Below are 27,534 nucleotides of genomic sequence, written 5' to 3'. Positions count from 1 at the left end.
TTTGTAAAAATAAATTTAACACTTGGATTTGTAACAGCATATATCATTAAAATTTTTTAAAAATATTTTTTCAATATCTTCAAGACCTTTGATTTATGAATTGAAAACATTTATAGATTAAAGTTTAACATATTCATCTTGATTTTAAAACAAATAAAACTAGTAAATTATTGATCTAGGTAAAATTGTTAAGAATAGACATACAATATTTATTAAAAAAGATTTAGTGATTGCATAACTATAAATTTTGAATTACAACTATGTAAACACATCTGCTTTTGTATACATACCTTTTATATGTTTACAATATATTTAATACATCATATATATATGTATTAAGTATGCATGTATATATAATTTTATTTGAAACATTATGTATTTTATCTGCAATAATATGTATATATATTACTACAATAAAAAATTTAATAGGAAATAATTATGAGTATACTTACTAATAAATCATACAAAATATAATATTCTCAACATTTTTATAGTGAATAAATAATATAGAAATTTAAAATATTTCTTAAACCATCATTTTGCAGATGTAAATACATAGTTTAGTAATTTAATACTTCTTGTATTAACAAAAAAAGTTATGAAAAATAGATAAAAGGAAATATATGAACACTGAGATCACTGATAAGATATGTGTACAAACAATATTAACTAAGTCATTAATGCATTGTAATATTTGGTATTAAGAAAATTTTCTAAAAGTAATAATAGTGTGATATTACATAATATAACGTAATGACAGAATATAATAATATAATGAATGCTGAAATTATATAAACAAATACATGCGTGTAAAAGACATTCAACAGGCACGCACACACGTAAATACATATATGGCTCTACATACGTACAACCGAACACGCATTTATACACACAAATTATATATCCATTTTTAACTGAATATGATACAACATATATACAGTATCAACAGAATATACACGTGCATGTATGAGAATTGGATATCAATGTAATGTATTGTGTATCTGTTGTGAAATATAAAATGAATAAATTCGAGATCAGGAATTAATACCTGATTAATATAACTTGAAGTTTCATTACTCTTATTTACAAGAATGAAGAAAAATATGACCAAAGATAATGTAATAAGGAGATATTAAATGTCTGAACAATTCAGCCAGAGACAGTTCCGAAAGATAGCAATTGTTTGTTTTTTTTTGCTTTTGTAAATTTAAAATTATTAGTAATAGTAATAGCAGCAATTAATATCAATAGTAACTACAATATTATTAGTTTCGCAAGCTTATGTATAAGAAATTATTTCAAATCGAGTTAATCCCTATTTAATAAATATAATATGTAAGTGAATCTTATATATCTGTAAGGTTTAATTGTCAATCGCGTGTTAAACAAATTTTTTTCTTTCTTTGTTACAGCAGCCTTGTTTTAACATAGCAACATTGAAATTATGATACATTTAAAAAACTTGTTTCCTCAGTTTCTCAATAAATTTGTACATGATATTTTTATTGCCATTGGCAGGTGACATACATTTTTCTTTGTCATTACCAGTATTATCATCATCATCCTAATCATTGTTTGTTTCAAGACTGTTATAATATGATCATAGAAATTAAATATCACTTTCATTTAATCATGTTGCATTATGTTAAAAATGCTTTCTTAAATATCTTTTAATTTAGTTAGAAATTTAAACGTGATAAAAAAATTGCAGAGCACTTTATGTACACAGTGTGTTATTTTTCTATATACGTATAATATTTTGTTTGTTTGTGCATATGTGTATGTATATATACTATATATATAATATTATATAATTTATTAATAAATAAAAATTTACAGGACATATAATTTTAACTGTACATAATAAAAATACGAAGACATTGTTTTAAACTATTAAATTGTAATTGGTATAATCATAATGCAAAGATAAACATGTAATTGTTGTAAGTTTTATGATTCATGGTACTGTATAAATTTTGCATTATTTTTCACAGTTTATGTACACATAGCACATACAGTAGTTTGTTATTTATTTTTTTCAATACATAACTTCCAGCGGTTTCGTATACTCATCAGTCATTATTTGTGAACTGCTTTTTATCTTTTAATACTCAAGAATTTAAAAAATGAAATACTTTATAAACTACGCAACAGAAAATTTTTTAATTTTATACAAATATAAGCAATTCTAAGAATATTGTAATAAATACATTATATATAATAGATGAAAAATTATTTTTTTATGTCAGTATATATATGTGTAAAAATTAATTTTTTAATGGATATTGTAATCTTTATTAAAGTATTGTAATTGAATTATTAGCATAATTTTTCATAATAACATCTTTTATCTTTGCTTTATCTTACAATTTAATATATGTAGTTTTCCATGTTCATTAAATTTAATATGTATAACATATATATAACGAAAATTGTATTTGCCAAGCTATTTTATTACAGAAATTTAATATCTATCAATAATTTTGTAAGTATTGCTTAAAATTTATGGTTTAATTGCAGCATCAAATAAGATAAGAAATGCTTTCTGTGTGCTATATGAAAATATTAAATTATATTAGTTTCCGTCACCAATTTCATTTCAACGATTATGAATTTAGGTCATTCAATACATATTGTAATAAATATAGTTTCTCCTCAAACATAGTTATATATATATATATATATATATATATATATACACATACACATTCTACTTTTTTGCACAGGGAACTAAACTCAGAGTAAAATAATATAAATTGTAAATTGAATATACATATGTAAATTATTTATATAATTGACAATACTTATTCCATATCTAAATTTAGAATGTAGTTTTCAAATGTATTAATACTGTTGTAAGCAAACTTAGCTGAAATCCTAAGTTGTAACGTGTATCAAATATAAAAAACAACAAACAATGATATAATACATATCTTCAAACTTATAATTTACATCAATATATGATTATCAAAGTCTTCAATTTTTTTTGTACATTACACAAAGGAACAAATATAACTTAAATTATAGTTTAATGAATTTTTATACTGTTTAAATCTTTTGTTTAATAAATGCATTATTAATGCTATGCTCATGTCTAATAATATTTTGTAATAGGAATTGCATTAAAATATATCTTATTAGACATGACTATAACATATTTGTATTTTTTTAAAGATAAAATGTTTTCCTTATAATTCCTATATAAATATTTGTCTTTTGACATAAAACCAGTTCAACAGTTTGGCACAAGTAATATTATTTTGTCATATACAGCAGTGCAGAAAATAATTTTCTTATAACACTGCTGTGTCACACTAAGTGCCCTTTTTATTAGAATATTTGTGTTATACTTGTATTACATGTTATTGTTACATAAAATTTTTAATTATAAGGATTCAATCCTTGTCCTACTCCTTAGTCAATCTCTGTAATTCAAAACCTACGTTATACAGCATCCAGATAGTTATTAACTGGCATAACATATTATTTTATTGATTGTATATTTTATACTTTTAAATGTTTAAATTATTATTATAATATACCTAATTATTTAGATCATTGATAGCTTGTAAGATTCGTTTAACATGTCCTACTTTAGTAATACCAAGTTCCTTGAGATCTCTACGGGCTAATGATAATAATTCCCTACCTCGTATATCGTGAGAAACAAATTTATCAGTATATTCACCCAACTGTAAATTCTCCAACCAGGAACACACTTCTTGTACACCCCATGTAGTAACTTGATCTCGAATAGTATGTGCTCCAGAATTAGCCCCTGAACGTCGAAACTTTAACCAGAACAAACCTCTATGACGATTCTTTCTATCTCCCTATACAAAGGTAATTTTGTGAAATGTTCATTTCTAATATATATTTTTGGATTGCATATATGGTAATCATATAAGTTATATTTATATATAGAGAGCAGGACCAATTCATGTGATCATTTTAAGTATTTTTATTATTATTACTATTATTATTATTACTATTAGTAAACCAATTAAAACTTTTTGTTATAGATAATAGATATAAAGTTGTACAAAAGATTGAAAGTGATCTTGACAATTTATTTAAAGAAAGAAAAGAAAAAATCTAATTGCAATATTTTGGAGATCTTCTGAAACCGCATATCATTTATGACAATAATTTTTTGATTAGACTCAATGGAAGTGACCACATTAAATAGTTCACTCTGCATGAGACTTAAGAAAGATAAGATGTTACAAATTAAAAAATATGAATGAAGAATTATACCTGCTCATCTGATGGTAAGTTTTGTAAATATACTAATCCTGTACCTCCTTCATCAAACGTAAATTTCTTTAATTCCTGTTCCATACTGGCCAAAGAAAATGATAGTTTATTTTCTAAGTCTTCCCGTAATTTCTGAATTATATAAATTTTGTTATTAGAAAATTATTATTGAAATATCAAAAGGGATATAAAAAAATTAACCCCTCCACTACTAGCTCTTCATGTACTAATTGTCATAAGCTATATAGCAAACTCAAAGTCTTTGCATGCTCCTGTATATATTTTCAGAGGAATTAAAAAATTAAATTTGATTGTTCTGTATCAGGAATGATAAATTAAACTAGTTTTAAAAATACTTTAGTGGTATTAACAACAATCATAGCTGATCTAAGCCAGTGCTTAGTAGAGGAGACAATATTATTTTGTGCAACCCATTATAATGACTACTTACAGTTGTGGAAGGATGAATCATATTAATGATTAATTATGATAAATGTATACAAAGTATGTACTTACTAGACTCTGTGCTTTATCTCTGAGTAATTCGCATGAGTCTTCATAAAGTTGTCTTGCACTTGACACCAACTCTGTTACTACTGGTCTTAAATTAATCTGTTGAAATGAAATGAATATAACTTATTAGAAATGAGTATAGTTAAACAAATTTGTAATAGTAAATAATATCGACAATGAAAAAATATAATTACCTATGTACTATAATTAAATAAATGACCAACAAATAATAGTTCTTTAAAAAATATATTTAGTAAATTAATTATAATAAAAGAATACTAAAAGAATACTACTGTCGGAAGAAATATAAAAACATTTGCATTATTTATGTTTAAAAAAATTATAAGTAAGAATTATAGTATGAAATAATAAACTATACTAACTCCTTGCAAAATTTTTCCATCTGGATGAACTTGTTCAAGAGCTTGTGCTGTTCGTGCTGCAACTTGGTACAAATCTGGTTCCAAACTTGGATGTGATATAATGAGAAGTTTGACCCATTTAACTAAAGTTGTAACTACTTCGATAAATCCCAACAGAATATACATTTCATCATCATTTAAATATGATGGTTTATGTGATTGTAGAGACCTAGGTTGTGATTGCAATTGTGTATTGCTCAAAGTAGATGCTGACTGAGATATTGCATTGAGTGTATTGCGTTGTTTTTCCTCCCATGTTTTTAAGGATGTTTCAAGTGCCTACATTTCGATATTGATTGTACTACACATATATTATTATTGTAATACTAAAGTAATATAATTCTAAATTATTTACCCTATTTCTGTAAAGCATTTGCATACGATTTTTATGTATAATACGTATAATACCAGGAGGTTGAATCCAAGCTTCACCATCAACTTGTATAGGAACTCCCTCATCACCCAAAATATTAATTTGAACTGTTTGACACTGTGCAATTCTATGATGTTGTAAGTTAATTAATCGTGATGCAGCCATTTGAACAGAACCAAATACAGCTACAACTTCCAATATACGATCATCAAATGAAGGTGCTAAAAACAAATCTCCTTCTTTTGTTCCTCCCCAAAAATTTGTACCACCCATAAAGCTAAACAAATATAGTTTTATAAGTATGGAATGTTGATGACAATATTTTATATTTTATTTTTTATGTTTTACTTTTGTATTTTTACCTTGGAATGTTTAATACAACAATTCCTTGTAATGAAGGCAATGGTATCCGTTGACCATCACATTCTAATTGTACTCTTTGTTCAAGATTCTTATATGTTTTTTGTAACCATTGTTTAGATCCTAATACACCATACCACATGTAATTTTTTGCTCGTGAACGACATTTTTCAGGATGTTCTTCCCTTTTATGATGAAAATCAAGACTAATTTTTGCATCTATGCCAATTCCAAAATAATTATTCATAACACAACGTTCAAAATAGCCTTCCCTGCAAAATTGGAAAAATGATATTCTATTTTATGCGTCATATTCTGTTTAATGTATTTTTTTATTTTGACTACAAATTACTTATTTCATTAATGTATAATATAGATTCCATTATTGTATCATTAGTTTCAAGTTAACTTTCAATATACACATTTTGAAAATTTCATTATTAAAATTGATATTATGTATTAGATAAAAAGTTGCTGAAGAGTGCATGAACAAAAGTCATAATATTATGTGTATATATTGCATAAAATTAGCATAGCAAGAAACATATAACTTACATTAATGTTTCATCAGGATCCATTAATGGTGATACAGCAGCACATAGTGCATCTGCATTTGCAAGTAATGCTTGACTAATAAGTCCTGTTCCACCACTGACGTCTACAAAGAATAAAATAATAAATTCTGATAAACAAATAATATACGTTTGACTACATAATAAAAAAAGTTATATGTTCAATATACACATAATTCTAACGAGATTACTTAAAATATCTTAATTTTTTCTTATTAATTTTATATTAAAATATTACGTTTCTATAGACAGCATTAAAATTTTGCAATTTTATTTTACATTATAGTTAAATTATAATAATTATTTTATTATATATGTCGGGTATACATTATGATTAGGGGCGTGTAACGAATCTTCATTTGGATTAGACATTGTTATTACGCAATAGAGAAGATATTTACTAGTACAAATATGATTATTACAGAATTTAACAAGTAACCGTGGTAATTAGATACTCGAGATGCTAATGACAATGATCTTAGTTTCAATAACGAATCCGCGGTCAACGGGATAACAAATATACTTTCTTCCAAAGTCTAAGTCGGACTCGTTGTTAAAAAGGTGAAGTATCCACTGATCGTGAAGACGTTGTTTTACTCGCTGAAGAAATCGCACGAAAATGTTCCTCTCCATCACGGTGATGCTGCAGAGGAAAATTATGATGGGGTGTGTCTCAGGACACGAGATCATTGGATTCGTCAAGGAAAACCTTCGTTCGGAAAGTGAGGAAAATGGATATTGCTGTTAATTGATTAATTTCTATATTGACGGCTAGAGAAGAATGCTAGCCGCCCTTGAGAGAAAGTTGCTAGCGGGAAGCGTCGTTCCTGAGAAAAGCAGATTTCCCGTATCTTCCCGTAGTAGTTGATAGATTTAGGGACTGTTAGGATAAAGATAAATCCTGTTTGTCCGTTTGAAGGACCTTAGTTAACTAAATCCTAAGATTTATAGCGGTCCTCAGGCTAGCTGAACATGTATTGTGGAGATGCATCGACATCTGGTAATCATCTTGCCCGAAGAATAGGGTCTGTGTGTGGCGAGCCACGGGGTAGAATCCATTGGAATGTTTACTGTCGAGTGCCGCTACAACTATTCTTTTTAAGGAGAGCTATACAATTACTCTATACCTCTATTAGATAAAAACGTTCATCGCGTTCGGCAACTAGTTGTCACCTCGAGCGCAAGCTCATTATCGTCAATCTCGGACAATTATAATCGGTTTAATTTATGAAGATTTAAGTATTGGGGATTTTCCAAGGAATTCCAAAGAGGAGGCCCGGTGTCCTTTCATCTCCGACATATATAAACATTATTTTACATAAGTATTAAAATATTTACTTACTTGGCCACATAGGTAACCGAACTAATGGGTTAATAATTGGTAGCTTTTTAACATCTTCTGTTTTTTCAACAGATTTCACTCTTTCATGACGTAAACTTGCATTAGAACCACCAAATCTCGCAGCTGTAGCAGCTAAAGAAACAACTTCTGACGCTTTTAACAAACTTCCGCTACTAATCCGACGAGTTGCTTGAGGAGAGAAACCCGATTCTGGTAGTTCTACACTTACTAATGAATTACAAAATTACAAAATAATTATTTTATAGAATAAAGTTATATGTATTAAATTTGAATAAATAACTTATGATAAAAGTTACACGATATTATGAATTTTTCTAAAATAAAATATTTAGAATGATGTACTAATTTTTGATTACTTGGATAACTATTATCAAATTTAATAACGCGCATGTGCATATGTAGTAGTAATACATGCTAATTTGTATATAATTATTTAAATTATTTAAAGTGTAAAACATTAACTCACATCTTTCCATACTTTCACCAATGTGTCGTCTTAAATAAGGATTCATTTTATAGTCTACATCTGAATCGTGCTGACTTTCAATCGACATTGATGGGCTGGGAGGATTAATTATAACACTTATTGTAGGTGGAAAGTTATTAGGTTTTTCATTTGTTGGAGTTGTTTCCGAAGATACAGTAAAGCAACATACAGGGCTTAGTAAATCAGATGCTTTAGCATCTTGAGAATCTTTAAATTTATTAGCTTCGTTTACTTTCTGTCCTGTTGATCCCACTTTGTACTTAATTTTGTTCTAACGGAAATATTCATTAAATATTTAAGTATAAATTCAAATATAGCAAAATATCAATAATGAAGATTCCTTTATAAATGTATACTTAATAAGTATTAATTTTTTTATAATTACCTCTATTTCTATAACAGTAGAACTCTTTGTTGATCTTTTAAATGATCGTCTAGCAATTTCATTTGTAAAATCTGTATTTTCTAATTCATTTTCTAGATACTCTCTTACAGAATCATATTCTTCTCCATTTATTATACTAGTCAAATCTTGTCCTATTAAACTTTCAGAATTTTGTATTTCACTAGTGACCATTTCTGAATTATCGGGAGAATCAATGTGCCTAATTTCAGAATCAAATGCATCACTACCTATATACTCTGAAATAAATACCAATGAAGTACAATTTACATCTTCTGAAAATATTCGTACGAAAATTGTTTTTAATTATTCATTATAACTTTAATTATAACATTTTATTATTTAAAAGAATTCACATTTGCTGACTTATTAATTCATTGATTGATTGAGTTACTGATTCACATTTATAAAGTTATATAAATTATTAATGTCTTTTATATATAAAAAAGTGCTATATTACAAATTAAAAAATGATAATAATTTTAATAAAATAATATCATTTCTAATATAAATATTAAATAAAATGTTATAAAATAACTAAAACTCTAATTACAAGAAATTTGTATCATCATATGTTATGTAAAATAGAATTTAAAATAATCTAATTATCCAAGAACTAGAAATTATTATATTGATATTAATAATACTGTTACTTAATTACTAACTTAAAACTAACTACCTTTAGTTACTTCCATTTTAGTTTTATTTTCAAGTTTTTGTTCATGTTCTTCTGGTGATTGAATTGAATCTATGTCAGAAGAAATGTCTTGTGTAGTTCCATCTTCCGAAGGTGAACTTGTGTCAAAAGTAGTTCTTGTAACACTAATTTGAAATTCTGAAGAAATATCTATGTTATTAGAGTCAGATATTTGTTGATCATTAGATTCAGGTGTTTCTGCTTCTTGCTCATTATCCAGAGACACAGACTGAGCTGGAGGCAGTTGAAAGTTAAATGAACTGAAAATAAATTCCAATAAACTTATTACTGTTTCTGTATTTTTCGTAACATTTATTTAAATTAGAAGCTTTATTTTAATTTGTAAAATATAATCTTTCAAAAAAGTTCATAAACATGTAAGAAAAATCACAAAATATCATAAAATTTGTTTTTGAATTCAAACTATGTGTAACTTTTTATATTATATTCAAGTAGATAATGAAGAAAGGCTGATCTTAATTTTTGTTAATAAATTTTGTTAATAATAATCACACAAAAATAAAGATATTTACTCTTGCGGTAAATTTTCACTATTTCGTCTACTATCAGCAAAACCATCAGGTGCAGGTAATGTCAATAATTCCTCAGGTTGAGAATCTCTCCTAAGATCAGGTATTGGACTCAAAGATGCCAAGTTAGGCACTGGACTAGTACATGTTGAATTATCTGCACTTCTTACAGATTCTATTAATGGTCCTGCAGATAAATTATCAACATGATCCACTCTTAAACCAGGGATATCCAATTGTTGTCTTTTATCTGCAACGTATTTTTTCATTATAAATAATTTTATTAAACAAGAAGATAAGATACATTAAAAGTTTTTTAATAAAAATTTTAACCAATTATTAATATAAACTTACTTGATATTGAATTTAATACAGTACCATCTTCTAGTGAACTATTTGTATTTCCTATTTTAGCAGTATGTTTTGTATTTATATTAATCTGATTATCTATAACCAAATGAGAATATTCCACAAGTTTTCTTACAATTCTTTTCAAACTGTTTGCTCTAAAAGTTAATGAAGTTCAATAAAAATATTACTCATTTTTTATTCATATATAAATAAACAAATATTTGACATACCTTGAAATTACAGTTTCCTTTTCTATAAGTTGTCTCCTTTTTTCAACTTTTTTCAAATTTGTTATATCTTTCTCAGGTTTTTCTAATACACCTTTTTCACAATTATCAGGTGAAACAGAAATTTCAGTATTTAAAGTAATGTTATCTGCATCATCTAAGTGCTCAGTTAGATATCCTTCTTCTTTGCACAATATTTCTAAAAATGAATTAAGTTTTTGCTGAAGTATTTTACATTTTTCTTCCACTTGTTGGTCCTCTGAGTTTACATTTTCCAATATATATGTTGCAAAATCTTTCACTGTGCCACATAAAATTCTGTAAAAAAAAATTGTATTAAAATAATGTATATACATAATTTATATATACATATTTTCTTCTTGATAATGATAAAAATACTATATTAATTAAATAATTTTATTTATAAACTTATAAGTTAATGAATCAGTTTCTAGTTGCTACCAGAGATTTTATATTTACTTTTGTATTTTTTGCATGAAATACTTACCTAATACTAGATAAAACTACATTTTCTTCGTCTGATTCTAAAATATTTGTTATATGAGTAACAACATTATCCTCATATTGATGAATAATGCTGGATTTTAATGTAGTATTAGAATGACTTAAAACACTTTTAGGACATGGCAAAGATATGCTACGTTCAAAAGTCATAATACTCCACCGATCAAGCATTTTTGTGCCTGCTTTCTCATACTTCTCCAATAACTGGGGTAAATGAGCATCATCATCACAAGAAGATCCCCAACCCAACACACGTGCTAGGTCATTTCCAGTTCCCAATGGTAGAACTCCAACTTGACACTGCTTCTATTTTAAATTTTTATGCAAAGAATAATCTTGTTAGAGTTCTTAAAAATACGTGCATTCGGAAATAATTGATACTTATATAAATGTTTTAAAATCTCAAAGTCTATGTAATCATATATTGCCAATCAATCAATTATTTTTACATAAATATGATGAAATAACTACATAAATATTGAGACATCAATTGTACTATTAAATGTATAATTTTTTATCTATTACACAACATACATCGCAAATAAGCAAAGCAATAGTTAAACATTCAGAGAAAAGAAGTTTGTTTCTTATAATAAAAATACAAATTTTCAATATCAAATTTATTATAAAATATTTAATATTAGTCTACTGTGCAAGTAACATTCTATTTCCTAAATTTCTTATTACATATAAAATAATAACCTTAATGTTCCTAGAAAGCTTTTGTTGCAAATGCGACTACAAATTATAATAAAGATATTACTAACAAATATAAAGGTGTTTCCATTAATTTTTAGTATATAATTTAAAATGTATTTTGAATAATAACAATATTTAGGTAGATATACATTTACATATACATATATCATTTGATTTTCCTTTTATTGTTATGTAAGTCTGTTTTTTATTAATCTTTACTACATATTTAAAATATAGTTACTTATATTTACTTAAAATAACTGTCTATAGAAGAAATAAATTACATAACTTTTTACATAAAATATGTATTACACAGTAAAATAATTTATATGCGTTATTAATATTTGTAAAATTTTTATTTGAAAAACGCTTTTATACAAATCCTAAAAATATACTCTTATTAGATATGTCAGTGCAAATAGTCTTATGAGCATAAATAAAATTTACTTTAATTTTATATAATAAATAATATTAATATAATAAATTGATTATCATAATCAAACTTAATGTTTTATGATTACAATTTTGCACCTAAAATTGATAAAGAAACATTATCTAGAATTGAAAATCAATTTTATCAATATTGTTTATAATAATCAATGAATTTTAAAATGTCTTATTTAAGAGATATGAATTTTATTCTTTAAATATACAAATACAAATTGATAATTAAAATTCAAAGTATGAACACACACTGAACTACGGAATATTTTGAACTTGTAATATAAAAGAGTAATTATTATTAAACCTTAGAATTATATTTTTTAAATCAATTATATCAGATTTTGGATTATTTTTGGATAAAAATTATTTAATAACAGAAATAAATTGGATTTTTAACTAATAAATTTTAACTAATAGTAAGCATCTAGTTGCTCAACATCTGAAACTACTAACTTAATTCGTGTATATGCATCTACATAACATTAAAACCATAATCAGCATTTATTCTAAAGCAAATGTGCAAAATCTTGTAATTGCATTATATTATGTGTAAAAGAATACAATAGTTAATAATTCAAAGAATTATTAGGAAAAAAAATGAAATAAATATGTATACTAATTCAATTTTTATCTTCAAATATTTTATAAAACTTTTTATAACAATATAAGTAACATTACAACCTATAAGCATACCATAAGATAGTTACTGTGATAAGAAATTGTAAAACTCCTACATTCTTTTGTACTATTAAAGTTTGTAAAACTGATTCTCAATGCTATCATCTGCAATTATATCTTATATTATCACTATAGCTGCAATCTACTAATATATGGAACATTATACAGATCAATCACACACCTTTTGGATCGTCTGGTGCAGCATTCCACTACAAATCCAAATCCAGAGGAACTAATTCCATTGTTATAATCATAGGAAGATTTGTTTTGTATTTTAATCCAAATTCCATTGGTTCCAATACTGCTCCAGTCTCTTAATTACACTGAGTTATGTAACAAGATAAGTGAAACATAAGAAACAAACTTTTGGAAATTTTTCCCGAAACATTTGTTTTAAAGTGAAAAGTGTCTAATACAAATGTTAAATCCTCAGTTTCATTTCAACTTTTGTTCTTTTTCTAAATAACTACTTTATATCTATCTATTTGTTTACTATTCTGTGTGTTTAAGATATTTATCTGTAAATAATTTTACAATTTCCAAAAACCTTATATTGCCTAATAATATAATAACTATAATAACTCATTTTACTTTTAAAGTTTTGATATTGTAACTGAATTTACTGTGTTTACAATAATTGTGTCCAATAGCTATGTTTTAAAATTATAATAAAATAAATAATTAGTAACAATCATAATTAAAATGTATAATTCATTAAAGAATGTAACACGACTTGCCTATACTATTTCTGTAGCTAATAATTTATATCATAATACCCTTCTTAAACTTTTATGTCATATTGTTTAATAATTAATGATAAATTATATAATATATAAAATTACGGCTTTTATGATAGAATATGTTTCAATATCAGTAATTACTTAAACTGATTTAATATGAATATGCTGACCACTAAATGTATTAAAAGATTTAAAAGAATTACCATATGAAATTGTGAATTAAAAACGTGTAAATAATAATGTAATACTTAAATATTTATAGTATATAAATAACAAAAATATCTAACAAGACATTCAAGAATTATCAAAAAATGCGTGCTTAACTTACACTTACCATCTACAAATAAAGTTAATGAAGCTTCACGTATATAAAGAATCCTAATGCACAAACACCAGTATCATCTGAAATAAAATTATAAAAGAGACACGCCATGCTGTTTGAAATATTAAAGCTTTTCATTATTATATACTTAGTCTTTCTGTAATATTTACAAATTTATATTACTAAGTTGGGATTTAAAAAATAATTTTAAATATTTATCCTTTCAATATTTTTAGTCCTAATTTTAATTGTTCAATCTTATACATTTTCCATCAATTCTGATTTACATAAATATAAGCAATAAATTTTATAGTTGCATTTAAATCTAGTAAATATAGAAAATGATAACAAATTTACATTTGAGGAAATATGAATTTTTTTTCAAAATTGTTAAAAAATCGTTAATTGACATTAAAAGAGAAAGTTAAAAATTATCTAGAATCGAAAACAATAACAGTCGAAAGTTTAATAACAATGTTGTGGATCTCATAATTTTAAAGATTTTATCATATTAGTTATAATAATTATCAACACACCAATCCAAAACAAACTTACTTATCAAAACTAGTGCTTTTATTAAATACAAATAATTAAGTCTCTTATTTTATTTAGTTTAATAATTTTCAAATGAGTTTAAAGTAAATTATTACTAATAAAAATTATTGATTATTTAGAAAATTATAAATAACTTGTTGGAACGCTTCTTCTAGATTTATTTATTTATTTATAAAAATGAATTCAATTTCTAAAAAACAAATATATTTTTTTCTACTAATTTTCAAATTTATTGTTTGTTATATATACAAACTTTGTATTTAAACATATATATTTTGAAATAAAAATTTACGAAATTAATGTTATGTGAAACAACGTTTTTATCTAGTACTTTTAGCTAATAGTAAATTAAAATATTATATAATCACAGAAAGATTAAGCAAATTGAATTTGTGGATATCTTATTAACTCCACCTATTACAAATGATTTTGTAATTTTAAATAATAAAGGAAAATGCTATTTACAAAAGAATTGTGTGATTGTAGATGACATAATACGATGACAATAGTTTGAATAGTGGTATGTCAATGTTTAATGTTTAACCTCAATGCAATAGAAAATCTTCAACAAAGTTATTTTATTCTAAATACTCAAATAGATAGATATTCAAATTTATTAGTTTTCATTATAAAACATGTTTGATATTATACTTAATACTTCAAATATAATAGTACATATTAAATATTGTGCTTTGTTCAATATTCAATGTCTTTCAATATTAAATTTTCTCATGCAGTGATTATAAAATTGTTGATATACAATTTTCATTATACAAAGCAAGTAAATATATCCCTTGTTTATGAAAAAAAAGAAAATAGGAAAACTTTAATACAGAATCCTTAGTAATGGTGTATTTTAGGATAACTTAATACTTCTAGTTAGTAAAGATAACAGAGTACTTAAAATTTGCTATTGCAGTAAATTTAATGATAAAAGGTTGGATATTTCACTTAAAAAAGCAAAATTAATTTCTAAATTTCTCCTATTTATACATTTGAAAACTGTTATCATCATATTATATATCTCTTACAACCATATAAGTTTTCTAAATAATGCTTCCACTTATTACTTAAAGCTTATTACTTAAAGGAAAAAACCATAATTGAGATAAACAGTGGGATATCCTATATGGATATGTAGTATATTATATAGCAAGATAATATGACATTCAAAACAATAATAATAAAGGGCAAACATGCGAATGATAAAAAAGTAAACTCATTTTATTATTTCCATCTCAAAATCATTTTGTAATTTTTAAATATACTATAATATTTATAATCATATTTTATATTCGTGCATATTAATACTCTACAGAGCATTACAGCTTCTGCATAGCATAAACATACTCAAAGTGAATTTATATATACATTACATAATAATACTTTAAGATCATGCAATTAGCAAATATTTACAAAATCACAAAATTATGTGAACTTTCTACTTACATGCATTCCTAAGCGATCAATTTCAGAAAGAACCCAACCAACAGATCCATCTCCACTGCATACCAATATACGAAAAGGATCGAAGTGACGGAATAATCTTAACCTATTTGTAAAGAAATATTAATAAGCTGTATTGGCTTAATCTAAAATTATACAAAATTATATAAAACATTTTACCCTGGTCCTGGTCCTCCTTTTATAAGATCAAATACTTGTGCTGGATTTAATAATTGTTTAAATCTTCTAAGAAATTTAATACCTTGATTGTCACCTGATTTACTATTTACAAATACTAAAAGTGGGCTGCATCCAGTAGGTCTTGTAGCTTCCCAAGCTTCATCGCTACCTATTAAATAATTATTATGCATTATATAAAATTCGTTATATTACAAAACCAATCTAATAGAAATTTGCCTTCTGTAATACAGAATAATAATACAAAAGCTTAATATTCATTAAATAATTATATATCACAACTAAACTATATAAAATAATAACAATAAATATTAAATATATTAAGAAAATTTTATAAATAATGTCACCTATACTATGCAGTGCTGTAGGAGGAACTACACTCAATTTAACTGGTCCTAATGGACACTTAACACTTATGGCTGGTCTACAAGCTGTATGTACTGTAGCTCTGCACCACAAACACCTCCAATCTTGAAGCCTAAATAGTTAAAATTAGAAAATAAATACGAATTTTAAATACGAATTAATGCATATTTTTCATAAATTAATGTTATACCTGAGTACAGAGCCACAAGTTTTGTCACATACAGAACATTTTGAGGATACTGGTAAATTGCCTTCCATCCATTGATGTGGCATAGTAATGTTCTATATAAAAATAGTTCATAAAATAAGTTGTAATAATTATAATTTTTTCTCCAATTAATTCAAAGAAAAAATGTCATAAAAAATAAAAATTATTTTTATTTTGTTTTTATTTTAATCTTCCTTTAATACATAATAAAAAATATATTTCAATAAAAGAAATTATATATTAACTTTTCTATATCTAACAGAAATAAAAAATGAATGTATAATATAAATCTAAACATTTTTCAAATGTCAGTATCTTTAAGAGAAAAATTTTAATCAACTGTTTGCACATACCCCATCTTGGTCCTCAATAATGTCCTTGCCAATAGATGCCAATGTGGTCCATTTGCAATTATTTATTGCTTTTATGCTGCATCGTTTGTGTACTTTATATTTACATATTTCACAACTTAAACCATGGGAAGTAACACCTACAACATATAAGTCAATATGTATGAACTATCTATAGTAGATAATAACATAATATAATACAATATATCAAATAATATAATATAATACATAATATCAAATTTATACATTAATTAGTACTTAATAAAATACTATTAGAATTACAAAAATTGATAAATTTAAGGACAATTTTATTATTTTATAAATATCTTTTATTTCTTGGCAATTTTATATTGATATTTGTTAAACATCATAGAGATATAATTACCTCAACAATTATAAGCTTTATTTGTAAAATTATTGTATTATATTAAATCAAATATCAAAAAACATATATTAACAACAAAAAAGATGTAATAGTAATAAAACAAAAACAATATAATGATACTAAAAATTTTATATATAATTCAAACATGTATATCTTTGTTAAAGTATACTTTTCTGTTGTAAAAATTGAACGATTATTTTATTAAATACATTAATTATTATAATAAAGAAAATTATTTATAATAAAATATTCATAATAAAATATTCATAATTACCATAAAGAGCATCTCTGCAAATATTACAGTAAGTTGGTCTTGCATGACTTGTTGCATACCACTGATGATTACCACTAAGCATTTCTGCAATTCCAGAATCTGTCTGAGTATGATTTTTTGTTACTGTTCTTAATGCATTCAACCAATCTTCCATTTCTTGTTTACTTTTGCCACAGAGAACCAGTGATCGAAATGGAGTTATCACCTTAAAACACATATGACATACAATTATATATTATAACAAAAATATTTGTTCAATATTTTATTTTATTAATGTTGAACATTTATATGAAAAAATATGAATTTTATATATTATTTTATATAATCTTTGTGAGAAGAAATATTACACATCATTTTTTTTATTGCTCTAAATTAATTCATAATATTACTTGATATAACAAATACACTACATGCGATAAAGATTACTACAACTGCCACATGTATATTATATTATAAATTGACATTTAATTTTGAAGAAAGTAACCTTATATATGTATTTATGGCGTAAATCGAATTACCTTGAATCGAGTACGGGTTCTCTGTTGCTTCGGTGACATTTGAATTGCAATCTCAAACACAACATTTGTATGTATATAATTTGCACGTACTTCAAAGAACAACAAATATTACATTCAAACGATAAAAAACAATTTTTGAACATACGAAAAATATAACAAAATGTATTGAGCATCGAAATAACGGAAGTATATAATAATAGTGTGCGCACGATGCTCTTTTCTTCTTCTTTAAGCCATTGCTATGTCCTATTTTCCATGGCGCATGTCATGTCACCTCATTTATAAATAAATATCCGAATGAAAACGTAATGCATTATCGTAAAATCTTATTGTGTACGTAACTTATATTGTCAATGTAGTTCTTTCATATTGTTCAAATCTCTTTACCATAAGAAGAACTGGAAATGAAAATTGAAAACGAATTATATAATTAATTGTTACTGATTTTATTCAAAGATTCGATAATATTAACATATTTATATATTTTATTTTCATATATTGATCATGTAATTAATTACAAATTTAAAAATCAGAATATTTAAGATTACAAAAATTATAGACAACTATTTAAATTAAATATACAGTGCTGGACAAAAGTATTGGCACAGCATGATTGTTATGATAGAAATGCTTATAACTACTAAACAAATTGATTTAAACAAAAAACTTTTTGACGTATTTATTTATTATCTATTCTAGTTTATTACATAACAAGAGCAACAATATAAATAAAATAATACGCAAAATAATAACAAAAATATATTTTTTGAACATTTTATGGGTGGACAAAACTATTGGCACAGTAGAATATTTACGCTTATAACTAATTACATAATAAACTTCTAATATTTTGTTGGCAGTCCTTTTCTTTTAAGGACTTCCTTTAATCTTCTGGGCATCGAGTGGACTAATTTTTTAGTGAATTCAGGTACAATATTGCTCCATTCCTGCAGAAGAACTTTCTTCAGTTCAGACTTGCTTGTGATATTATGTTTCCTAATTCTTTTTTCCAATTCGTTCCACACGTGCTCAATGGGATTCATATCGGGACTTTGAGGTGGTGTGTTTAATGTGTGGGCAGTATTATATATTATCCACTGACGAACAATATACGCCATATGTTTAGGATCTCGATCCTGCTGAAAATAGAAATCCCTGGGGAGGTTTAATTTTTGAGTACTTTTCAAAAGATTTTGCTTGAGTATATTTAAATATACATATTTATCCATTATCTCATCAATGAATATAAGTTCTCCTACACCCGATGATGCCATACATCCCCACACCATTAAACCACCACCCCCATGTTTCATGGTGGCTTGCAGATTCAGTTCGTCCATCTCTGTGTTGGGTTTTCGCCATACTAATATTCTGCCGTCAGATTTAAAAATATTAAACTTACTTTCATCTGAAAACATGATCTTTTCCCAAAAATCAGTATCTTTCGTAACAAACTCTTTCGCGAATTCCACTCTTTTCTTTTGGTTTATTTTACTGATGTAGGGCTTTCTTCGTGCTGCACGGGCAGAATAACCGGCATCCTTCAATACCCTACGTACAGTTTTGGTACTTACTTCTTTTTCACACTCAGCTTTTAACATCGAAGCAATTTCAGTCGAATTAGTTTTTGGATCCTTCTTTACAATATTTACGATTTTCCTTTTTTCTCGAATTGTTACCTTAGAAGGGCGACCACTCCTAATTTGATTCTCTAGATTTTCTTCACTTTTAAAGCGTTTTATGTTCGTCAGTGGATAATATATTGTTCGTCAGTGGATAATATATAATACTGCCCACACATTAAACACACCACCTCAAAGTCCCGATATGAATCCCATTGAGCACGTGTGGAACGAATTGGAAAAAAGAATTAGGAAACATAATATCACAAGCAAGTCTGAACTGAAGAAAGTTCTTCTGCAGGAATGGAGCAATATTGTACCTGAATTCACTAAAAAATTAGTCCACTCGATGCCCAGAAGATTAAAGGAAGTCCTTAAAAGAAAAGGACTGCCAACAAAATATTAGAAGTTTATTATGTAATTAGTTATAAGCGTAAATATTCTACTGTGCCAATAGTTTTGTCCACCCATAAAATGTTCAAAAAATATATTTTTGTTATTATTTTGCGTATTATTTTATTTATATTGTTGCTCTTGTTATGTAATAAACTAGAATAGATAATAAATAAATACGTCAAAAAGTTTTTTGTTTAAATCAATTTGTTTAGTAGTTATAAGCATTTCTATCATAACAATCATGCTGTGCCAATACTTTTGTCCAGCACTGTACATTGACGTGCAAATTCCTGACTGGATAAATTCTTCGGTTTATATTTCAAAAGTGATACATATTTTAAAGAATGTTTGAGTAATATTATAAAACTATCTAAGAATGTGTATTATATATAGAATATGTATTAATTTATGTATTATGCTATTTTCTATTACTTATCATTACATTGCGGATTTTTATGCATTTATTATAAATTTAAAAACACAAAAACATTTAGAATACACATATATACAGAAATATAAAAAATATTTGAAATAAACTAATCATTACAAAATTTAAAGAATGATTTATATTGTATATTTTATTGTATATACTGTATATATAATCTATATAGGTTCTATCTTTTTAATTATGACCATAAAAATATATATTTGCATAAAAATTCACGATTTATTTATCATACACTTATAATCAATATTATTCAAAATTATTTCAGATATCATCTCTCAAATGCAACATTAAAAATTTATTCTAATCGGAAATTTTTGCACGCCATTGTAAATTTTAAAATTGAACTAATAGCAATAATTATTAATATCCTATTCTGTCCTGTAAAGAATTTGGTAATAAAATGAATAATAAAAAAAAGCATATATTATAATTGTTTGTATTTAAAATGCAAAATTTTGGTATATTAAGATACTAAAATTAAATATAATGCTGTATATTTTTTTTAAATATAATTACAATTCATTTACAATTTTTAATTAATGAATAAAGAAACAAATACACGTATGGATGTACGAACATAAATAAACTGTGTATTATATATACGTAATTCATAATATTTGTTTATAATTCATAAAAATAATTCTATATAAGTTTATTTACGAACTTAAATATTATATGTTATAATAATGAAATTTCATATAAAAAAGAAAGACAGACAGGCTATAAAAGCCAAAGGTAAAAACGTTACAAAAAATGAGATGAATCTAATCTTGACGACTAACGGCGACTAAGCGATCTTTTTAACTTGTTCTAATTCGGATGACATAAACGTTACAAATATTTCTGTAGCATTTTTACATGAAAATTTAAAAGTGTAAAAAATAGTTGGAAATTTTCATGTTTCTCTACAACAAAACGGATTATACAAATAAGTTGATTTTCGATACATGACAAGGAATATATCTAATAGTTATTTAAAACTAATAAAAAAATATAAAATATTCTTGTACACATGTGATACTTTTCATGATTATACTACTGTATGTATTCAAATTCTTCTGACTGAAACAATCCAATATGCTTTTTTGAAACTTCTTTCTCAAACTGATACGCTATTCTCTATTTTTGCGTGGGAAAATAACTTTACACATTATACATTTATACATATATCCGCTGCCTTTTAGATAGAGCTAGATAGAGCAATAGAAAATGGAATAGATTTAAAATCAGAATACAAGAGCACCTGAAGGATGATAGGTCTGAAGAAGAAATAAAATTAAAAGACTGAAAAACAAAGAAAAAAGACTTGATCAAAGATCAAAGAAAGTGATCATAAAGATGATAACAGTGTTGAAGACTGTTATATAGACTAGAAAATACCCGCACTTATATTTATAAATTATTGACTAACCGTAAAGTTAGAAAAAGAAATGTATTTGAATTAACTTCTTTGTAATTTTATAATTTTATAAGTAGATTTGAACCTAATGAATTTATGTTAATACATAAAAAACATTATAAGAAAAAGAATTAAGAGAATTAAAATGAATGCAATTCGTATAATGTAATAAATATGTTTGAATATAGTGCACAGAATAAGAGAGTAACATGATGAAAAATAATAAACCAAACTAATTTAACCAAAAATAAAAATCCTGATTGAAATTTTTACTTTATGGAGTAAAAATAAAATGTTATAAAATGAAATCAAATATTGTTAGCAATTACAATATATATTTCAATAATAATAAATACGATTATATATAGTCTTTTCTGGATATAAAGCACAATGAACAACATGGCAACATTGTTCTTACAAATTTAATTTACAGCAAAATATGTATTAGAGATTACATACAAATCGTTGACATCTTTAAAGAGAAATTGATCTGTATAAATTTTCAAATATTTATATATAAGTATTATAATTGTGTAATATAAATATAAATGATATATGAATATTAAAGATAACTCAAATAATATATATAATCTCGCTAACATTTTATGCGTGGTACTTATATTTGAAATACTTACATTGGTTTTAAGCAAACGTATGTGTAAGACAAATTTCAAAATATGTTTGAACAAAATTGTAGCTTTTAAAATTGAATAGAGAAACAGATAAGCTAGGGAGGTGCAAATAAATAAGTCTATTAATAGCAAATGAAAAAGGTTGAGTGAATATATAAATGAAAATAAGCAACAAATATCTCACAAAAAAACAATACAAATAAATTATAAACACTATAACAGTATAAGAAGATAATAGTATAATTTGGCAATTACTCTAACAAAAAATATTGGAAAATTTCTCGTATCATTCTAGCAGCATTATTATAGCTTTTTACCATTTTAATTTTTAATAATAATATAACTGCAAAACTTTCATAATTTTTGAAAATAAAAGAACATGAAAGATAATTATTTGATTTTAAATTTTTGCTATAATTTTATAACTACATATACAGTGATATATAGTAGCATTATTAATTCCTAAAATCTTAATGTAGGAAAACTGTATGATTTTGCTATGTATAATATATTATCGATAAAATTACTGTTATATTAGAAAAAAGAACTACAATAAAAGATGTAAAATAAATATTTAAGAGTTTTGACCTCAAACACTATTAAGTAATTATATTATATACAACAATAAGAAAGATCATTCAATATAAATATAGAATAAACTTGCAATATCATTATATATGTATAAATAGTAATAACATATATATATTTAACAAATTATAAATAATTTTGTGACCTTTACCAATTGTGTTTGTACAATTCCTATAATAGCAAACTTTTGTCTTTTCAAAACAAGATCTATTTTAATCCCACTATAACTCAATATTTTACCACAATCCATTGTGTAAATTTATGTATTAGATAGACTGCAGATATTTATGCATTTATAGGAAATTTAAAAGTGTAAATTTGCACACAATACACACAATATGAAAAAGTATATAAAATGTCCAAAATATAATGCTTTCTATAATACTTAATAAGTAAAACAATTTTCTATCTAGGTTTTTTTAAATTATACGTTAAAAATATGAATTCGCACAAAAATCTGCAGTCTAATAGTACAATAGCGTTAATTGACTAAAATCTCAAGGAATACTGATGAAAATGTAAATACAATACAAGTTTGTTATCATTGTATTTCTATTTATTTTGTATATTCATATTACATCTGAGAAAATTCACTGTAATTATGTTAATAAAGGTTATGCTTTTATGTTAGTATAAGCTAGTACAAGACCGTATTTACGTACCATTTGCAATTTTCACGTTATCATAATTATGACGTAAGAACTGAAGATGATGCATGCGTGCTATCTTTCTGGTACATATACTATTTTGCACTATAATTGTTTCACTGCAGCATTATTTAATCTCATTTACTGTGATAAAATATACTGTCACAAACATTTTATTATGAACATAATCGTGGAAAATCATACTAGCTAGGTTATGTTTACATTGAAATGAAAGTCTTGACACCGTTGCCAGATTTAGCTTCGCCATAGATCGTATTTAAAGTAGGCTGTGATATAATATATCTCTAACTGTTATAATTTAATTATAATCAAAACGCAACTAATTGTATCGTATAATTTTCTAAAGTATTCTTTTCTTTCGTTTTCTTATTAATTCTTGTTTTTCAAGAAATTGCTCGATATACTGGGATGTATATATGTTTTGTTGGGCCATTATGCCTTTATGTTCCTTTGCATGTAACGGTTGCAAATAGGCTATGTAAACTGATATAAGATTTTTCAACTAAATAATTTGTATTTAAAAAATTTTCAGACAATTGTTAAAAAAATATTAAATTTCTAAAAGACAAAGCTACAAAGAGTTTTCCGATAAGATTATTATTAAATGCATATTATGAAACCTTTATGTAATTAAATGACATTATGATATAAAAAATTATTATTTATTCTAATATAATTTTGTAATATATATTTTAAACTTATTTTACATTAAATTTATTTCGTTTTGCATAAACACAAATACTTCAATATATTTCTGTTCGTGAAGCTAGTAACTTAGTTGTAACTAGCTGAGTACAATAATTAATTGTTGCATTTTTTAAATTTAATTGATAAAAATGTTTGTTTGTAGCTATACATGTTTATACAAAATAAAAGTGACTGAAATATGGAAATTTTAACATATTTAACAAGAAAGTAACATATAATGCATGTTGTCCAATAAATCAATTGCTATTAGTAGTGGTGCAATATAACGTATGGTTGGGTGACCTGGCTATGTTAAACCTGCGATCACTTGGTTCAAGAGAAAAGATTAGAAATTAGTCAGAATCGTGTACATGGTTAAATTCCTCAGTAGATAATTAGTAATTACTGTGTTATAATATTAAAACTAATTAATATAAGATATAATAATGATTTTGTTAGAGATACACAATAGGATACTAGAAGAAACATTAAGTAACAAAATAAAAAATACTCTGTCGGGGTAAGTAAAGTGCTTCCTTTTTTAAGGTCAAGATATTTTGCACATTTTTAAGATAAAGTTAGGGATTACAAGTTAGGGCGGTGTCCGTTTCAAATTTTAGTGACGTTTATTGTAGCAGAATATTTAATATATGCATTACAAATTTCTTTCTAAATTAAAACAAACAGTTTTCAATCCAAGATTTCTGCATTATGTCAAACAAGTGTTTATATAAAATACGATGTTCATAATATTTGATTTTCTGCTTAAACATTTTTACATATATATATCTGATTATTTTAATACTAAAAATTGCATACGAGGCTATGTAAATAATGCATACAAATAACATATAGCCAAAATATATATAAAATAATTTTATAACGTTATTAAGTAATTAATTTTTCCTGTTATCAATTTGTAATTTTGTATTTAATACAATTAAGATATATTTTCTTTGTAGTCATAAACCAGAATCCACAGATGTTGTTATAGCAGATTTTGATGGAGTTTTATTTCATATTTCTAACTTAAGTGGTGACAAGTCAAAAATTAGAGTAAGTTTTAAAAAAAGCTTTATCATATCTGTACTTTTCATTGCATGATAAGTTTTCATATAATCATCTCTTTATAGTAACAGTATTATCAAATTGATGTATTATTTTTTATATTTAATTATAACTATAGTATTTATTTATTATTATTATTTATTTATATCATTTTCAATATTATCATAATTAAATTTAGATTTATATAATGTGTTTCATTTTATTTTTTTACTTTATATTTTGATGTTTTTATGTGTTTGATTTTTTTTTGTTAACATTCTACATTTTGTTACAGATAAGTATTTTACTTAAATTTTATAAACAATTACAAGAACATGGGGCTGATGAATTACTTATACGTGAATACGGATCTTACCTTATAGCTCCAGAAAATGGTAAACAAATTAAATTATATTTGAAGTACTTAAAATCGTTATTCAAAAATTATTAAATAAAATATTGGTATTTCCACTACTAGGTTACAATGTTTCTGTATTAATAGACTTGGAAAATTTGCCTGAAGATTGGGAATCATTAGTTAAAAAAGTTGCACTCTTAAAGAGACACTGTTTTGCCAGTGTTTTTGAGAAGTATTTTGATTTTCAAGAAGAGTATTATGATTCACCAGGTACCCAGTTGCAAAAAAGGGCAGTAATTCAATATAGAGACGAAGAAACAATGTAAGAATATACTTTCACTTTGCAATGATAATGAAAGTAAGCTATATTTAATTTATACATTATAATTTATATTTTACATAAAGGTATGTTGAAGCCAAAAGTGATAGAGTAACAGTGGTATTTAGCACAATATTTAAAGATGAAGATGATATGGTTATTGGAAAGTTATTTTTACAAGAATTGAAAGAAGGAAGGCGTGCAAGTCACACAGCTCCACAAGTTCTATTTAATCATCGTGAACCACCATTAGAATTACAAGATTCTGAGGCAGCTGTTGGAGACTGCATTGGATACATTACATTCGGTAAATGTAAATCTAATTATGCCTAAATTTTAAAAGAACATAAAAAACATGCAAAGAATATTAAAACTTACATATTTATCTATCTCATTTGTTATATGTTTCTTTTGGCAGTATTATTTCCAAGGCATACAAACAGAGAAGCTCGTGATAATACTATTGATTTAATACACATGTTTAGAAATTACTTACATTATCATATTAAATATAGTAAAGTTTATATTCACTCAAGGATGCGCACCAAAACAACAGACTTCCTAAAGATATTAAATAGAGCAAGATCTCAATCGAAAAACACTGAGAAGAAAACCATTACGTAAGTTCTTTAAAAATATATGTTGCTTAATACATTATATTAGGATAATAAATATAAAAATGTTTTATGTTTTACAGAGGTAGAACGTTTATCAGGAAGGAATGAGTGTAAACATAAGATTATATTCCTTATATTGTTTTAATAAAGGATAAATGACAAAGCTCTCATTTATCTCATAGATTTGCTAGAAATTTTTTGATCTTCTGGCAAGAAATATTGTTTGTAATGAAAGATTCTAATTCATCAGATTAATGAGTTAAAAGCTGTCAGTCTTTGAGTCTTACCACTCATTGTCTCTGAACAGTACAATGATCTTTAGAAAAATCTATATTGCTGTAAACATACTTAAAATGTGTATACAGCAACGAAACGCATGATTAAAAAGCCATTTTATATTGAAATTCTTAAAGTAATATTACAAGAGTGCATAAAGTCTTCGAAGAAATCAGGGAATACATAGTCTGTTTATGAATAAAGTTAAAAAATA

The 27,534-nt window shown here is 25.1% G+C and overlaps 2 protein-coding genes across 9 annotated transcripts; one reads left to right on the top strand and one right to left on the bottom strand.

Moving 5' to 3' along the window:
* Window positions 1–1,379: 1,379 nt before the first annotated feature.
* On the bottom strand, window positions 1,380–24,429 carry LOC132909228 (diacylglycerol kinase eta). 8 transcript variants are annotated; one of them, XM_060963917.1, is made up of 24 exons: window positions 23,500–23,575; window positions 18,264–18,661; window positions 17,746–17,950; window positions 17,090–17,226; window positions 16,719–16,810; window positions 16,510–16,640; window positions 16,145–16,313; window positions 15,968–16,070; window positions 11,241–11,386; window positions 11,064–11,153; window positions 10,559–10,873; window positions 10,332–10,483; window positions 9,981–10,227; window positions 9,430–9,707; window positions 8,733–8,989; window positions 8,327–8,618; window positions 7,840–8,067; window positions 6,481–6,583; window positions 5,928–6,197; window positions 5,548–5,842; window positions 5,154–5,471; window positions 4,774–4,869; window positions 4,258–4,389; window positions 1,380–3,833 (listed from the first exon to the last, which is right to left on the bottom strand). In XM_060963917.1, exons 2-24 carry the CDS (start codon window positions 18,300–18,302, stop codon window positions 3,543–3,545), a joined length of 4,386 nt encoding a protein of 1,461 aa, XP_060819900.1. In that variant the 5' UTR covers window positions 18,303–18,661; window positions 23,500–23,575; the 3' UTR covers window positions 1,380–3,542. The 8 variants fall into 8 exon arrangements, with proteins under 8 accessions (XP_060819900.1, XP_060819897.1, XP_060819899.1 ...); XM_060963914.1 differs by lacking the exon at window positions 23,500–23,575 and adding an exon at window positions 24,011–24,429 and having other exon boundaries at window positions 11,064–11,386; XM_060963916.1 differs by having other exon boundaries at window positions 1,380–3,791; window positions 11,064–11,386; window positions 23,500–23,583.
* A 597-nt stretch (window positions 24,430–25,026) lies between these two features.
* On the top strand, window positions 25,027–27,479 carry LOC132909262 (probable actin-related protein 2/3 complex subunit 2). Its single transcript, XM_060963993.1, has 7 exons — window positions 25,027–25,223; window positions 25,666–25,759; window positions 26,046–26,145; window positions 26,229–26,430; window positions 26,514–26,734; window positions 26,846–27,047; window positions 27,125–27,479. The coding sequence occupies exons 1-7, from the start codon at window positions 25,150–25,152 to the stop codon at window positions 27,150–27,152; spliced, it is 921 nt and encodes a 306-aa protein (XP_060819976.1). The 5' UTR covers window positions 25,027–25,149; the 3' UTR covers window positions 27,153–27,479.
* The last annotated feature ends 55 nt before the right edge of the window (window positions 27,480–27,534 follow it).

Source organism: Bombus pascuorum, chromosome 7, assembly GCF_905332965.1.
Source record: "Bombus pascuorum chromosome 7, iyBomPasc1.1, whole genome shotgun sequence".
Taxonomy (NCBI): Eukaryota; Metazoa; Arthropoda; class Insecta; order Hymenoptera; family Apidae; genus Bombus; species Bombus pascuorum.
Note: the sequence above shows the minus strand (reverse complement) of the source record. Positions and strands in the feature narration are given on the sequence as shown.

Bases quoted from the DNA above. Each gene is read 5' to 3' on its own strand.
- LOC132909228 (XM_060963914.1), bottom strand. From the start codon at position 18,302: ATGTCACCGAAGCAACAGAGAACCCGTACTCGATTCAAG. The intron at 16,641-16,718 runs GTATAACATTAA...TTAACTATTTAG, and splicing joins ACTTGTGGCTCTGTACTCAG to GCTTCAAGATTGGAGGTGTT. The intron at 4,870-5,153 runs GTTAGTATAGTT...TCATTTCAACAG, and splicing joins ATGGAAAAATTTTGCAAGGA to ATTAATTTAAGACCAGTAGT.
- LOC132909262 (XM_060963993.1), top strand. From the start codon at position 25,150: ATGATTTTGTTAGAGATACACAATAGGATACTAGAAGAAACATTAAGT. The intron at 26,146-26,228 runs GTAAACAAATTA...TTCCACTACTAG, and splicing joins CCTTATAGCTCCAGAAAATG to GTTACAATGTTTCTGTATTA. The intron at 26,431-26,513 runs GTAAGAATATAC...TTTTACATAAAG, and splicing joins TATAGAGACGAAGAAACAAT to GTATGTTGAAGCCAAAAGTG.